Below are 18482 nucleotides of genomic sequence, written 5' to 3'. Positions count from 1 at the left end.
TCACTATTTTGATGAAGCAGACTTTCGAATAATTTAATTTGCCCAAATTATATATAGGGCTAATGATAAAATAATTAATCCAAATTAATTGTTTGTAAAATTCAAAGTAATCCACTCTTGTCGTCACACACAAAAAAACAATTAAAAAAAAGGTGTCGGTTGGAGTTAAAAATAAGTTTTGATTCCAGCAACTTTTGAAATTGAAGCGGTCAAATCACGTGCACCAGAACAGGACAATTAGCGCCCGCACCCTCAGAAATTTTCCGGTTGGCCGGTTTTCTCCGTTTTATTTTTTGGGTTTTCTTTTCCGCGGTTTTTATTGGATAAAATTAGGGGTGGCAATTTCTCAACTTGGACCGGATCCGATCCGGATTCATGTGGATCGGATGCAAAAGGAACCGGATCCAATATCAACCTACATGAATAGATTTAATGTGGATCGAGTTTAGACCGATCCGGATTAGATCCACATGGATTCATTGCATCTTTAATTCAACTTATGAGGTTGAATATCTCAACTTTTAGGGTTTAATATCTCAACTTATGTAGTTTAATATCTCAAGTTTCACAATTACACATATTCACACACACTCTTTTCACACACACATATACACATACACATACACACTTTTTACACACACACACACTTTTTTACACCACACGCACACACACTTACACATGTACATACACACTATTGTTTATATATATATATATATATATATATATATATATATATATATATATATATATATATATATATATATATATTTACATTTATATACATGTTTATATATACACACACATACACTCACATACACACACACACACACACTCTGTTTACACACACACACACTCACATACACAAACACACACACTCGTACACACACACTCGTACACACACACACACACACACTCTGTTTACACGTACACACACACACACACACACTGTTTACACACACACACACACACTCTGTTTACACACACAGATACATGTATATATATGTAAACACACACACACACACACATATATATATATATATATATATATACACACACATACACTCACACACACACACACACACACACACACACACACACACACTCTCTCTCGGTTTACACACACACACACACTCACATACACACACACACTCGTATAAACACACATACACACACACACTCGTATAAACACACACACACACACACTGTTTACACACACAAAGACATTAACATACACACACACACACACACCACTGTTTTACAATTAAATTTTTAATTAAAATAATATTTTGACTTTTTTTTTTGAGAAAATTGTGTTGGTATTTAATTGGGTTTTGATTGGATCCAATATGACCCACTTTATTTTGTAATTAAACTTTTAATGGAGTTAAAGTGGATCCACATGGATCCAGTTTTAAAAAAATATCAACTGGATCCGATCCGATTTGTTTCAACTAAACTTAATCTAAACCGGATCCTTATGAACCGAACCGGATCTAATCGGATCCATGGAACCGGATCCAAATTGCCACCCCTAGATAAAATAGATACATTGAATGTAATGTAAAATACTGGACACACTTTACGAATTACCCTACAAGTAGTAAAGTAGAGTATTGATTTCTCATTCTAAATATCTAATCACTTGCAATTTGATTGTATCCAAGTAATGCAATAATGGTTTGTTTGCTATCAACTAAAATTGTAAATTAAAATATTCAACAATTAAACAATTATAATAACATGATCTAAGATATTATCTTCATCCATCCTTACTCTATCACCTCTCTTTCCGGAAGACGGTTAGAGGTTAGAGTAGTGATCAAGAAGGTAACTTGGGGCTTTGGTCTTTCTATATTTACTTATAAACAATCTATTTCATGATTAATGAAATTCTATGTTTGGCAAACTATATCTACTGTCCCGTTTTATTATGCATAGATATTGACCTTATAGTTATTATCAAATTACTATGAATTGATCGAGGAAAATCATGAGATAATTCATTTAGTAAAATAACTATTACACAAGTTCTTAATCAATGGGTTACACCAATAATTTGGATAATGACATTTTTCCGTTATTTGAGACTAGCACTTTGTGAACGTGAGTTGAGTCTCATCAATTTCAATGTATAGACATTAGCATACTTGAGTGGGTGCTCATAGTCGTTGAGTTCACTGAACTCCCTCGTCCTATAATCTCTAAGTGGTTTCCATTAATCGAGTAGAGATTCTATGATTATAGTTATACACCATTAGTTCTTAGGACCTAATACATCACTGCGACTTTATAAGAGGAGGACCAACTGTGCTGTGACCTGCCCCTGAGTCTCCTCGAAGACCGCTCCAAGGGCCAACGTTCGCACAGTCTACGATCTAGTGAGAGTCTGTGCATTGTAGTTAGAGATTTGACCTTTTGCTTAATTGCATGGATGTCGTATATGTTCTTCTAGTATATCGTCCAAGGAATTTTCAGCCGAAGTGGAAAGTATAGTGATTAGAGAAAGGAGTTTCACTAAGTCAAACACGACTGAACTTTATAGCTTTAGAACGATCGGATGGTTATCGAATATTACTAGAGGTCTCGGTGAACCAATGCGATGTGATCCTAACTAGTTCCAACACGAAGAATTGGAAGAAGAGAAAGCGTGTGAGTATAATAAAGTTGGTCGTGTTCAGAATGATAAGAATCATCATAAGGGAGTTGATTGAAGAGCTCATGATTTGGAATTGTAAGAAAAGAAAGAGAATAATTCGTTGGACAAGTCGAATTCCATGCATCCACGATTCTCGCCTATCTGACAGTTTTACCGTTTGAGTTATAACTCTCTCACCCGAAGTCAATTTAGATTGATTCAAAATTATTCTAATAGCTAACGGAAAGATCTAAAACTTTCATGTTTTTACCAAAGAGAGATTCGAAGTAAAACAATGACGAAATCGAGCTTGAACTACTTGTACGTGCACAACCAAAAGTGTCTACGCGAGTTTAGAAGAGTGATTGAGAAGTCGACTTGATGTTCAAGTTATTGAATTTATGCACATTTTTATTTTAGGATTTATTATGTTTTTATTATTTTAGAGTTCTTTTATGGTTAGGATTTTCTTATTTATTTGTTTCCTTATTATATTTTAGGTAAGAGTCCTTTTCCTTGTGAAAAATGAGTCTTTTTAGATCTTATAAATAGGGTTGCCGATTTGGCTTATTTTAATGAACGGGTTTTTAATGAAATTTTGAGATTATTCTTGTTTGGTTCATCAAGAACTTTTCGAACATATCGGAGGATTCCGTTTCTCCACCCCAACTTATCAATCGATCTTTCACAATCGATTGTGGCGTCTTCACATACCAAGGTTATTGCCTCTTTATAGGCAACGTGTTGCGGTTCCACCCTTTGATTCCTTCTTTTGGACGGTCCAGGATTTGATATCTGAAGTATTGATATCAGGTCTCGTCACATGGTTGATGTGGTTCATATCATTCTCCACCTCTTCAAAAGGATTCGCCTTCGAATCCGAACCTTCTATTTCTTCCTCTTCGACCTCGACCTCAACATTCTCAGTTACCTCTACCTCAACTAGTACATCACACTTCCTAAATCTGCTACAATGTTCTCATTCTCAAATCCTTGACGAGTATCTTCCTTTTCAAGTGGCGATAAAGAATCACCTTTCTCTTCAATTCCTCGTAGTCCGACCACAAATTCATGAATGGCTTGTTCAAACAATCTGAAGCAGCATGCCCAAAATCCAAACACCAAAAGCATTTAGTATCATAAATTGAATGAGATTGAGAAGAATAATAACCTCTTTCTTTAGGCTCATATGGAGGATTGAACGTGCCTCTCTTGGTATTGATTCCTTATCCCGGTTTGATGAAAACCTCCACCGTAATTTTCGACTCGACGATCTTCTTTTTTCTAACTTATTGGCATGGGATTAATGAACTGCGGACTTAGATGATCTAGGATGATCAACCAACTCTCGCTCGTAATACTCATAATGACCTCGTCTGGTCGATCGAACTGAACCCCTCGCCGCATATTAACATCTCCTGGTGTTGCAGCTGTCACACCATATCTTCCATCACTATATACCTCCTTATCACGATGAGGTACAACAGGTTGGTGAACATCACGTCGTACGTATGGCCCTCGAACATGTTGATCTTTGCATAGTTCCTTTAGTTGGGTAACATTTCTTTCCATCCGATCTTGGAGTTCCTGGAAGCGTTTTTCTATTGACGACATCCTACGTTGTTCAATTCTTTCTCCTTTATTACCGACCTTCTCAGACATGATCAAAGTATTCTTTTATTTTTTATTTTTTATTTTTCGTTTTTTTTGTTTAATTGACTCAGAAGAACTAACTTAGACTCTAGGAAACTTCAAACAAAAAATAAATTTTGAATTTTTTTTTTTTGTTTACGAAGACTTTAGACAACAAAACTCAAGAAAAGATGAGATAGACTAGATGACACAACAATAAACTTAAAGATAGGCGAACATGTTTTGGATGTTGGCTCTGATACCAACTGATACGAACCCCGTAGAACTTGTTACGGGACCCAAATACCTTACGCGGAAGCAAAATCGAAACATCCAAAAATAAAGATTCAAAAGGGTTGACCCGAATATATGTTTTGTCAAAGGGACGGTACTGTACACAAACTATAATTTATGGTTCTTGCACGCGGCACTTCATTTATATATAAGGATCATGACACGTAGTTTCTAGCCATCAATCATGGTTCATTGGGCATTAACCGATATCATCGACGATGAAGATTAAAATATGTTTTAATCTTAATCGGGACAATTGGGACGAGTCCGTAATCGAATAAATGATTACTCTAATCACAAAGAGTTGTGGGCCCATGACTAGCTTATACTTGAACCATTGAGGGTTATACGAGATGATTTCTTAATATGGTGAACTAAGAGTAATTAGTTGATCTTAGCTAAATCGGAGTTCAATATGATTGAATCTAAATTTCGCAATAGTTGATTATGAATTAGAAGAATAAGAGGAAAGCATTTTAATAGATTTCAAGTGGACTTTCTAAATTGAGATTTTTTTCCAATTTGGATTTCTAATTTGATAAGTTTACAAAAGTGGAAATTTTAAAAATGCAGTATAGTACTCGAAATGACGAGTAGATTATATCCTCACGAATATATAATTGTTATATTTTTCCGAGTTGCCATATGAGAGTTATTAGGAACCTAAGTATTAGTTCTAGAAGATTCCTAATGTAGCTACTTGAATTTTAGGTCGAGTAGAAGACTTGACCTATAAGTCAAATAACTCTATAAATAAGAGGCTTAGGGTAGAGAGAAAAACATACACAAAAAACAACACAACAACAAGCTCTCTTCTTTCTCTCTTTTTCGGCCGCCCCCCTCTCACCCTTCCCGATGTTGTCGCAGTAGTGCCGCCACTGTGCGTCGTCATGGTTGTTGCTGGAAGTCCTTTTTCCTTAGTTTTCTTCTTCCATTTATTTCACCTATTTAATTTAACCAATGGTTTTCTAGTGCAAGCTATTGGTGGATTAATAGGTGAAATCCAACTCCGACGAAGAAGATTAGCGTGGAATATCTCAACTAAGGACTTCTGTGAAACCACTGAGACTATGTTCTAAGAAGCTTACATTCAACGAGTAAGTAATCCAATCTCGTTTTATTAAGTAGATTATTATGATTACTTGACTATATGATTTGCATGATTTTATTTGAGTTAAAATAAATACATAATTAAGCATGCTAGTAGAGAATGACTTGTTTGATGAATTTATGTTCATAAAATTCGCATGATAGAAAAAATTTAAACTTCCACTGTGTATGCATGCTAGATTCCCAACAATTATATCAGCTATGCATTTATTAATTCATGCTTACTAACCAGAACACAAAGTTATTGCACGCGACGTTCAACTGTTGTGCAACCTAATATGAAAATTCACTCCATATGTGTATTAAAGTAGATCAAACATATAATACTAATCGAGATAGTTATATTTTTTGTATCTATACTTCCAACCTAAAATTATTTTAGCGATCAATTTTTTTCCACAAATTTAGTCCTCAAACTTATAATTTTTTTACACTTTGGTTGGGCTCAAGTTTTTCATTTAACTTTGATGGAGTTGTCACTTGCACCGCACGAGTTGACACACTCTCTCAGTCCATTTGACAGTCTAGACATAAGATGGAGTGACACATTATCTCTCCCCTTATAAAAACCCTAATTTCCCATAATTTTGCAAGTGCTTACCATGTCTTCTGTTTCATGCTATAGTTATTTTTTGGTTTGATTCATTCGTGATTCTCGGAATGTTAATTTCAATTTAGTTCAATGGAAAAAAGAGGTGCCTGTCTTTAAGTGTTATCTGTTTTTCATAGAATTTTTATGTCTTTTCTGCAAATACAAGAGGAGGGTTCATCCTCTGTTACTTCATCTTCACTCCAAATGTTTAAACCTATGATGCCGTTTTCACCTAGTTAAATGATCTCTCCATATCCATGGCTCAAGGATCTAAAGCCTAAAGAGATGTATAATAATCAAATTTCACGAAAATAGGAGGAGGTTTATAGGGAATTATGGAGAATTAGGGATTTTGGAGATACAAATACTAGGAGAAAATGTTGTGCCACACCAGCTCATGTTTAGACTTTCAAATGGATTGGGTATGTGTTCCAGATCTATTTTGACTGTTAGAGGAACGTCACATGCGACGCACGTGACAATTTTGTCCAAGTTAATCGGGAAACTTGATGGCCGAACGAAGACTGTCAAAAAGTGGTAAGTTTGAGGACTAAATTCGTAAAGGCGAAGTTTGAGTACTAAAATCATTTTAGGGGGCAAGTATAGGGACTAAAAGTATAATTATTCCACATTAATCACTAGTTCCAATCATAACAATATGTATTCACGTTACCATGCACCCATGTAACAAGTGTTAGTCCTGTTATTTCCATTGCATAAAACGGGTAATGAATTTATCAAAATGGTCGGATAAATTAGTTGGTGAAAAATACGAAAATATTAGCCGAGGCGAGTAAGCTATTTCCTTAAGATGAAATTGCCCCACTACGGTTCTTACAGTTATTTGACAATCGTCTCCCAAGATACAGCGGCTAAAATCATAATATAAACACTCAAATTTTCGAGTACAACAAACATTACTTTGTGTCTCAAACTTTCAGATCTAATACGGAAGAAACTATTCTACGAAGAATATTCCTGGGCAATAAAGAAAGAAGAGTTCCATAAAAAAAATTATGGAATTTATTTTATATATATTGTTAGGTTGATTCATGAGGGTTTAATTTATACATGTTCTAATGTTGTGACCAAAAAACACAACCTTTAGGAAAATGAACTATTGAAAAGGCACTACACCTTTTCATAAATGTCAAATACCTACTCACCCGAATAGTTGTTTAAACATCTTTCCAAAATTTGTTTTTCATTCATATTAAAATAACTTTATGGGTAAATTACACCCACACCCCTGAGGTATGCTTAAATAACTTTAAGGTCCCTGTGGTATCGATAATTACACTCATCCCCTTGAAACGTAGTTATAAACTCTAATGGGATAATGCATTGGATACGCTATTACAATAGAGTTCTAATGGACTATTGGTTTCAGGAAGTGGTGGAGACAACAAAGAGTTATGGTTAATTTAAGAAATATTGGGGGGAGTCATGTCACCCTATAACTCCCCATAACTCTATGTTATCTCCACCACTAGCTAAAAGTAATAGTCCATTGGAATCCTATCGGAATAATGTATCCAATGCATTATCCCGTTAGAGTTTCTAACTACGTTTCAGGGGGTGAGTGTAATTATCGATACCATAAGGACCTTAAAATTATTTAAGCATACCACAAGGGTGTGGGTGTAATTTACCTTAATTTTATTTCAATAAAATTTTCCACAACCCCTCACATGAATGAAATTAACGAAAAATGATAGATTGTATCGAGAGTTCAATTGGAACTATTGCACTGGGATAGGTAGAGGAAAATTACACTTTATGTCCCTAAACTTTACCACTAAAACGATTTATGTCCTCAAATATTTTAATCCACGAAACATGTCCTAAAACTTGCCACTTTTGATCAATTTACGTTAGGCCGTTAACGTCGTCAGCCAACTTCGACGAAAATAACACGTGTGGCTCTCGTGACGTCTATATGGCCGTTAAATATGACGTGGAATAACTACCTACATCGATCTGGCGAAATAAAAAGACGTGGAGAGTGACACGTAACTCTCTTCCTTTATTTCAATCTCACCAACACTCACGTTTCATTACAACAAAATTTATTGAAACATAAAGCAAAAACCCTACCCCCAAATTACCTATAGGAAGCTTAAGACTGAGGTGAAATTCCGCAACAAAATTGCCCAACCCTAATTTCGCAGAGTTTCGAACATTTGTGGAGCTGGGACATCAGAATCGAGCAACAATTTTTTATTTTGAGTAAGTTTCTTCAAAGTTAATATCTTTCAACTTTGATTTTGGGATTTTGGGAGGTGTGTGGTATTTTTGACTTCACCCAAAGCAGCGCGGCGTCTTGAAGGGAAGAACTCTTGGAATGTAAGAAAGTCTGGATTTTTTATGGGTTTATGACTTCGAGTTTGGCATGGATTTGACCAAGAATGTAGATCGGAATGAAAATTTGAGAGTGTGTTGAGGAGATTGAAAGAGATTTTGGAATTGGATGGCTAGGGTTTATGAGATGAACCGTGAAGTGTGATTTGGGAGAGTGGGGTAGAAATGTGAGGGAAAATTAGTACATTTGTTTGCCAGGTCAACATTTCAATGCCATATGTTATTCCACGCCACATTTAACGGCCAGATAGACGTCACGTAAGCCACACGTGCTATTTCCGTCCAAGTTTGTTGATGATGTAACGGCATAACATAAATTGATCAAAAGTGGCAAGTTCGAGGACTTATTTCGTGGATTAAAATATTTCAGGACATAAATCATTTTAGTGGTAAAGTTTAGGGACATACAACTGTAATTTTTCCGGATAGGTAGCTTATAGCTTTGAACCTTCCTTAATGATATACCATCAGATTTACTTGGCTAATTAGTGAACGTGATGCGATGTTTTGAACTATCCGTCTTTTGTGTAAACAAAGACAATGATATCCACACAATAGTTTTCCCACATTTCATCAGTTCTCATGGTTGTGTCCATTTTGGTCCTGGAGCACATCTTGGATTCATAAGTGTTTGTCATTTTGAAGAGGCTCACACTTCTGCATTTAGATTGGTGATGTCCTATTAAAGGTATCGTGCCAATACTTCATCATTTTTTTCAAGGTTTTGGAATTATTAAAAGCTTTCGCTAAATGTTTACCACTGAAATGAGTTGGAAATATATAATTCCATAGAATATATACTCCTTAGTGCATCACTGAATTTCCATAGCTTAGTTGTCCTTTTTGAACCAGTTCTTGGGATCCAGTCATCATGGTTGGGTTACCAGTTATATATAATTACCACTTTAAAAATTCTTAATTTGTGGGTTTAATCTCACTCTCCTATACATGCAAGGTGTTTGATATGTTTGACTTTTCGTAGCGGATCCGCTATTAACCATTGATTTTCATAATCTATGTTAATTATTTATGTTGAGATGAATTGCCAAACATGGTCTTATGTGTATGACAAATGTGTCGATATTTGTATTATACATGTCGTTTGTGTCTTTCTCATAATCGATTCTCTATTGAAACTTATTATAATTGCAGGCATTGACTCAGTCCGACAAGAACATCCTCCAACAATTTTATCACTGATTCGGTCCAACAAGAACATCCTCTAACAATTTTATAAAGTTTATTCAACTTCTTTTCTAACTTTATCTAAAACTATATATTCAAATTTCACCATGAATCGAGCTATTAATTTTTCTTTGAGGATTTCCAAGTTACATAATCTTAGTGGACTCATATGTCCAATATACTTTTCTAATACAATTGAGATTTCTTTAATGGAATCCATTTGTAGGCAATACTTAGATTACCTAAGAACCCTTATAATATCATTGAATGATTATGTTTTATCAGATTACATATCTACTAGTTTGCAGTTCATTATACTGTCAAACTATGCAAACAAATTTGTAATTAAACCATTATTCATCATTATTTTTGGCAAAGTAAATACTTGGTATTTAAACAACTTGATCAATTATCTAGTATTATCTCAACATGAGACTTTCAATAAGACTATATTTGTCTTGGTGAATTTAATCTATGACATTACATCGTCTAGACCCATATCTTTCATATCAAACCATTTTATCGATATTTTCTCAATGTTCAAGATACTATCATGACAATGATCTCATGATTATAAACATCATCTTCTAATTTAAACACACTTGTCATACTCGTTAATACAATGATTATTTGATAACACAATTTTATCAAATATTACTTTACAATGACATAACGAGTTTCAATATCGTGTTATAAATCATCAATATTTTCTATAGCTGCTAACGTAGCTTTATAGGATCACACTTTTAATCCTTCTTTTCAAAAAACCATCTAAACCTTAATGGTTTACTACTTGGAAAAAGACAAACTAACTTCCAAGTACATTCATCCAATGTCGACAATGTTTCATTAATTGTCATTATTCCATTTATAACTCATAAGTTATAAAATCAAATCAAAGTCAAAAGAATTGATTTTTTTATTGGTCATCTTGGTTGTTCATCACATTAATAGAACAACTTGCACATATCTTAGCTTTATTGTTCATCACTTTAATGTCTTACCTCTTGCCCATATTTATAATTTCTTTTATTTAGAAGTTATTTATTTTCTTTCTTTACAAGAAAATACAATATAATTTTGAATAAAGAGTGTCTATATTGTGCACAATTACTATTTGCATATTCAATAATTACGCACTTATGTATTTTAAGCCTTTAAACTTAGGTTCTTATTTCTTGGCCTAAAACACCCCCATATGTCTTAAAATTCAATAATTTAGTTAACTCGAGATATCTAATTTCCCCCGCAAACTTTAGAGTGTGTATTCTAGAACTTATCAATATGATATCCATAAAATTTTTCCAAGAGTTTGAGTACCCATTTTTAATTCATTTGTCAAAGTTGGTTTTTTATTCACATAGCATTTAAATGTTTTGAAATCTTTATTTTTATTTCATTAATCGGGATACACAATGCAACAAAATACGTTTCTCCTTTAATTTAAATCACCATTATGATTTAATTGCAGAAGCATTGTATTTCTTTATCTCAAGAAAACCCAAAAGATAATTCTTTTTAGATACATAAATCTTGTCAATAAACAAGAGAATATAATATCTCCAAATCGTGGTTGATATCCACTAATCAAAATTACAATTAGAATGTTCAAATTGTAATCTTAACCGCTCATAACGTAGGACTGTATGTCCTCAATATGCTGTTCAAAATTCAGCACTATCCAACAATTGAATTCTTTGAAACAAGCTGTCGAGTAGGTTGCTGAAGGTTTTCCGTTCAAAAGCAGCACTTGCTGTTTAATCACATATTAGATATTTAGGTTTTCAAAACCCGATCTCCATTGTTCACAATTTATATCAATGTTTTATTAACATGATATCCAAAAATAATATTGATCCAATGGTTCGATGTTCTTTAACATTCTTTTGGCATACACTGCTCATGCGCTCTTTCAAAATTGAGCTTCTCTTTCTTTCCATTTCATTTCAATCATGCTTTTAATTTCACAATAGCATGAATTTAACATGCATAAACATAAGGTTTGAGCCGTGAACATGACTTTTATACTATTTAACCGTAGAAAGAAGTAATAGGTCAAACATACCTCATCATTACAATATAACATATACATGAGCATAATAATAAAAATGAAGTTTGAACTTACTATATCATAGCATAAATTATTTCATTATCCAAAATAATGAATTAATATCACATAAACCATGAAAGAATAGACGAGCTATTTCATGTAATTAACATAATATACATACCACGAGATTTTAAGGAATGAAAGTTAAATTTGTCCTTATACATTAATAAGATAATCCAATCCTTCCATAGATTCAAAATTATGTTTTATCCGTATAGACTGAAATTAGTCCATATTCTATAGATAAAATCATACAATGATATAACATGATCGCATAGATACTAAAAAGTAAGTAACATACATTATCATTTATTAACTTATTATGTTTTATGTTTTTTTATATAATTGACTATGATTTCATTTTATCACTACTCACTTATGTAATCAGTCAATATTTATTTTTATTTTTATTTTTATTTTTATTTTGGTATTTCTAAATAATCATATTAACATGATAACGTTCACTTACTATTCATGGTATGTCACTAAAAAACTTTATTATGAGTTTTGTATGAAATACGTTTTATTTAAGAATTTAAGAAAATAAACTTCGACTTTCGAAATAAATTATAATATATGAAATTATTATCATACTTTTAATATAGCATAATATTAATAATAATTAGTTTGAGTTTACATTATTTTATTTTCATATTTGTGCAATTTACGTGATAAAAATTATATGAGAACTAATTTAAAGTTTGGAACTGCTTTAGGTATCTAATGTTTAACTTAAAATAAAATGATTTATTTTAAAATAAACTAGTATTCACCCGTGCGATGCACGGGGCGACATATTTTTGACTGAAAATACATGTCTCAAAAATAAATTTAAGCAGATAACAATTATTACGGTCACTGAATCTAAGTACATAACGTAATCGACCAACGATAATAAAAATATGTTATAAGTGTCATGTTCTTCATAGTTATAATATAAGAATACTATTAAAATATCAGTATATCGTCAAAAATAAATCTTAAAGATAATAAGAACTGCACCGAGCACCATAGGGAAATGACTGAAAATAACATCGCACCGGGGAAAATATATAGTTAAGAAACACCTGCAAAAGAATAAGTTCTTTAAAAATAAAATAAAAAGCATGTTACATGAATAAATGATAAATATGAATATATTTTCTACCTTCAAATTCGATGAAATACTTTCTTGTACACGACATTTCTAATAACATTGGTGAGTTCACCCGAATCCGACTTGATGAATATCTTAATGCCACCTCTGCTCTTAACTCTGGACACTGCAACATATAGTTGACCATGGCTGAAGACAGGCCTAGAAAGATACAAACCAACATGCGAAAGAGTTTGGCCTTGGCTTTTATTTATCGTCATTGCAAAAGAAACAATCAACGGAAATTGTCTTCTCTGAAATTTAATTGGCAGTCCGGAGTTAGATGGTATTAAAGTCATCCGAGGAATGAACACCATGTCACCGATATTTTTTCCGGAAAGAATTTTGCAACTCAGAACGTGAATGCCAGTTCTAATAATTTGAAGTCTGGTACCGTTGCACAATCCTCTAGCTTGATCGATGTTTCTTATTAGCATAACGGGTGCACCAACCTTGATCCTCAACGCATGAGAAGGAACTCCGGAGCATCTTATTGTGTTGAGGAATTCAGTCGAATAAATTTCTGCATTATCCTCCGTTGTGTGCTCGTCCCTACACATACTATCTGAGCTCAGGTACACCTTCTCCTCTCCTGGAAGGAGAGACATTAAGTGATCGTTCACAGACTCGACGCATTCATTAGTTGATGCAAAAATTGCCCTCCCTTGAAAATAATCTCGATCGTACATGTTACTCAACAAATCCGGGTAAACGAATTCGAGTAGGTCTCTGAATGGATCTTCTGAATCACCAATCAACATGTCATCTGGAATCTCTATCGAAGCTTCACTATCAGTGTCTTCCCCATTACCAACATTCAGTATCCAGTCTCCAAATTCTTTTATCTCATCCACATTAGATGGAGAAGAACATGACTGCAATCTCATGTTCTTAGTCAACTTCATGACACGACAGAAATTCCACAGCGGAGAGGAGTTTATCGTAGCATGTACTATGTCCTGCCTTGATGCTTTGAGTACAACTGGTAAAATCTGCCTAAAATCACCTCCAAGAACAACCACCTTACCACCAAAGGGTTTGTCAGCCTGTAATATTGACTTCATTGTCTTGTCAAGGGCTTCAAAACAGTATCTATGCATCATAGGAGCCTCGTCCCATATAATAAGCTTTGCCCTTATGAGCAACTCTGCCTGTGGACTTTGTTGCGATATGCTGCAGGTGGAACTCTCATGTACATTTATGGGTAGTCCGAATCGAGAATGAGCTGTTCTTCCACCGGGGAGCAATAACGATGCTATACCACTCGATGCAACGTTAATTACAATCTCTCCCTTCGAACGAACTGCAGTCGAAAGAGTTTTCCATAGAAACGTCTTTCCTGTTCCACCATGGCCATATAGAAAGAACATTCCACCACTGTCATTGGTTACTGCATCCATGACTACATCATAAACCTTTCTTTGCTCATCTGTAATGGAAGCAAGACACTGTTGAAGTTCTCTACCCATTTCAAACCGGTCGTAATCCAGTTCATCTAACACCAATATGTTTTCTGTGTCCTCATATGAGTATTCGATTGGAACTGGCATAGGCGCGTAATTTTGCAGGCTTTTACCATTGCTTTGCAATATTTTTTCCTATTTCGGCGAGAGTATAGTTCTTCAAGCTTTCATCCGATATATGTAAATCTTCAACAATAAAAAAATGGATAAATTATGTGCATCTAGTTGAAATCGTACAGAGACAATATTAAAAGAATGATTAATACGTAAAATCTAATTGAATACAATGCCATACAAATTGCCATACCTGGATTTTTATGAAGACGCTGTTGTTTGTAAGCAATACCATCAGCCAAATCCAACCAACTACTTTGCCAAACATGTTCGAGCCGACTTAAGCTATTGGAAAGCAGCATAACGGCAAATAACCTCCTTATTAATCCCCCGATGCCCAAGTATTCACTTCTTTTATTGCATCTATGTATTCTTTGTCGTCATCTAGCAAACCCAACACATAAAATGCATCTCTGAACGTAGGGTAGACGATGTCAAAAACTTTTCTGATGTCCTCGTCCCCTTTGAATGTTAAGTAGCAACCTAAGGTAATAGTCTTCCCCCTTTCCAGGGGGAACATTCGCAATCCTACTGATAGAAAATCATTTTTTCCTTGGCACCCAAGTTCGAGAATCCTCTTTATACACAAATTGTTGTGGAAAATCTCCATACCTCAAGTCCCTTGCATGTGAATAGTTCTTGTTGGCCTCAAACCACGCCAGGAACATAGTTTGCTTGGCAGATGGCCTATCCAACACACTTTGTAACAACTGGTTTTCATTGAAGACAATTGGCTGATGATCGGGGAGATGAAAGCTTAGCCTAATTACGGACGGGTCTCTGTAATGAATATCAATGTTAAACAACCTCCACATTGCCTCACACGCCGAAAGATATCTGCAGTCGTAGTACATCTTTATCTCATCACGAATCTCAGCACCGCCATCTGTATTGCGTGTCTCATAAAATGCCGCTGTGACTCGGTCATGCCCCTTGTTTACGTATTTGAACAGGTATTTAATTGACTTGTTTTGGTTGCATAGCTCGATATTAATGTGAGCTCGGTATTTACTCAACAATATACGATTGTACGGGACCACAAACCCATTATCAAGAGTAGTCTTCTTCTTCGTAACTGTTCTGCCACTTCCCTTCTTCTATACGCTGTAAACCCATCTGCATCTGATTCAGTGCGCTGCACAAACGGCTTTGGAAATCGCTTCATGCAAACTCTATCTTTCATACATGGAGATTTCAAATTCGCCTGACCGCACGGTCCATGTATCATATACTTCTCCACCAACTGGTACATCTTTCTGTCGTTTTCTTCGTCAGGAATTTCAGCACATATGATCCTGTCAATTTCTTTTGGATTCTTGGGCTTGTCGTCATTATGCAACCACAATAAAATATGTTCATGCGGTAGACCTTGTTTCTGAAATTCTATTGTGCATACATCTGCATAAAAAATGTAAACATACGATATTAAAAAATATGAATTAATTTAGTTAATGAAGCAAAAAGTAGTTAAACTCGCACATGACTAAATTATCTAATTTATATAAACGTATTAATGTTTAATTATAAATGGATATCTAATTAAATACTCACATGCTCTAATACGTCCGAATATACGGCCCTTCTTGATTTCCGTCATCATACTATCGAGCTTCATTTTGAACACACGACACAGAATGTCTGGCCGATTCTCCGGCCTGAGATTTGTATCTTTTAACACCATTTGTATTTCTGGCCATTGGGGATTGCATGTGATGGTGATGAAGAGGGTTGGAAATCCAATCCAGTTACATATTTGAAGATCATCAACGAAGTTGTTAAACATATACCTTGGACCTGCGGTGAACGACCCTGGAATTATAATGCGTTGTCCAACCGATTTACCCTCAGTGTCTCCTTTAAAAATCTTTTCTTTGATACCCTTGTACATGTCAACCCTAAGTTGATCCTGATTGAACCTTATGAAATTCAACCTCTGTGACTCAACCATAGAAAATCCATCAACACAGAACTGCTGAAATAACTTCTTGGAATGCAAAAGTAACGAATGTTCTCCATGCCGTTTCTGAATTAGGTATGCAAAGAATTCTCGCATGCTTACCTTCCTTCGTTTTCTATTATCAGCAAATGAAGATTCTCTCAAACTGATATCGTCTCGATAACCATCTTCACCGTAAGGAAATAAAAGAGGATACTGTAGAGGCAAGTAAAGAGGATGGAGCTCACTGATTCGTTGAAGCTTATTTGAACGCGTCTCAACTACAATATCCCTAACACCCTCTTGTGTGTCAAAGTCACCAACGATCAAGCCTGCTATTTCACTTGCGTTACGAAGATTGTACGTCCTGCCATCAGTACTGCGACTCTTTACCAATCTGAGTTTTACTCCTTGATGGCCATCATTGGAAAAACGATCTCGAACAGCACGGTAATGCTGTGCAAGTACATTGTTACCGTCAATCATATCTTTCAACGATGCAACGATGGCTGGGTCAAGATTGTTAGATTGATTTCCGGACATGTCAAATAAAAAATAATGTAATTATAATTTGTAAGCTCTATATTCCTTAGAACAGGAATATAATTCAGAAAAATTTACCTGACGGCATCAATTCGATTCTGAATCTCATTTTCTGTGTCGAAAATGTAAAGTTGGGCAAACTTAGGCCTAGTTCCTTCTTCCGGCAATAAACTGCCCAGTAGATGGTAATTCTGTCCGTGTAACAGAAATGTGTATAGACCAGATCCGTTATTAATAGATGTCTGCACTTTTCCACCAAGCGACGTGAAAGAAAACATCATATTATACGATCGTACGTTCTCTTGGAAATGTTTGCTCCTCCGATCAGTGCCAAACACTAAATTGTTAAGTGTAGGAGGTGCATCTCTTATTTTTGGGAGCTGGACATTCCCGGACATACAACATAAGCCAAATTTGGACCTGGATGTTTGTCTATGCTTGTCAATTCTTTCACCGTACCACATCATTGAACCACAAAAAAGAACATTCATACGTCTGGTCTCCAAGATCTTCATAATCTATCCAAAATTAATTAAATAATATTATTCATTTAAAATAATGTAATGAATTTATATAATTAGTAATGTTAAGATTAAAAGTTGTTAGATTAAAATGATATTTACCAGTATCGGCAACTGCATCGTCACTATTCTCATCGTTGAAAACATATTCAGAATCTACATTTATGAACAAAAAATTATCATTACAATAGAAAAATATACTGACAAATAACGCATAGCAATGAGATACGATATGAGATGATGACAAAGATAATTACCTCCGCTGTCGGAAGAATTGTCGCTTAACGTCTGTAAATCCTCATCTACCAACATAGCGGGTACTGATGTCATATCCAACATACGTGTTAGAGAGTCAATTGTTTTATGACTCCTAGTCATCTTCTTTCCATTCCGCACGGTACAACTAACATAATAGGAAACATTCAGCTTCTATAGAAATGAAAGAAAAAACTGGATTATTGTCTACATGTATTGCACACGTAATCGTTTAATAAGACATAAAATTAGTCCTAGAAAATAAGATCGCACCTTTTATTTGATTCATAATAAGATTTTGTAACTTGTAAATGATCTTCACACGATGTAGATACACCATTGCGACAGTACTCAACGTCATCTGTTGTAATAACAACATAACTTCTTTATTATAAAATTCATTTATTTATAATTATTTAGCAATAATTGTACAAAGATAACAGTATTAACGTCTAACATAGCATCGACACCACAATTACTCCCCATTTAATTAATGCCACTTGTTTTTTATTGCTAAAAAAAATACTTGATATAATACCTTTCTTTTTCTTAGTCAATTTTTCTGTATATGTCGGAAATGATTTTTTTTCGTACAC

General features: G+C 34.5%; 3 protein-coding genes across 3 annotated transcripts; all 3 read right to left on the bottom strand.

The window, feature by feature from the left end:
- Positions 1-13068: 13068 nt before the first annotated feature.
- Positions 13069-13686, bottom strand: LOC148766485 (uncharacterized). Its single transcript, XM_088827318.1, has one exon. It carries the CDS (start codon positions 13660-13662, stop codon positions 13069-13071), a length of 594 nt encoding a protein of 197 aa, XP_088683444.1. The 5' UTR covers positions 13663-13686.
- A 7-nt stretch (positions 13687-13693) lies between these two features.
- LOC105967925 (uncharacterized) lies at positions 13694-14604 on the bottom strand. The gene is made up of 2 exons (XM_088827316.1): positions 13814-14604; positions 13694-13718 (listed from the first exon to the last, which is right to left on the bottom strand). Exons 1-2 carry the CDS (start codon positions 14602-14604, stop codon positions 13694-13696), a joined length of 816 nt encoding a protein of 271 aa, XP_088683442.1.
- Positions 14605-14953: 349 nt separating this feature from the next.
- Positions 14954-17110, bottom strand: LOC148766484 (uncharacterized). The gene is made up of 4 exons (XM_088827315.1): positions 16183-17110; positions 15656-16029; positions 15244-15563; positions 14954-15134 (listed from the first exon to the last, which is right to left on the bottom strand). The coding sequence occupies exons 1-4, from the start codon at positions 17108-17110 to the stop codon at positions 14954-14956; spliced, it is 1803 nt and encodes a 600-aa protein (XP_088683441.1).
- Positions 17111-18482: the final 1372 nt, after the last annotated feature.

This window comes from Erythranthe guttata, chromosome 12 (genome assembly GCF_056151865.1).
Source record: "Erythranthe guttata isolate IM_541 chromosome 12, IM_541, whole genome shotgun sequence".
In the NCBI taxonomy this organism is placed as follows: Eukaryota; Viridiplantae; Streptophyta; class Magnoliopsida; order Lamiales; family Phrymaceae; genus Erythranthe; species Erythranthe guttata.
Note: the sequence above shows the minus strand (reverse complement) of the source record. Positions and strands in the feature narration are given on the sequence as shown.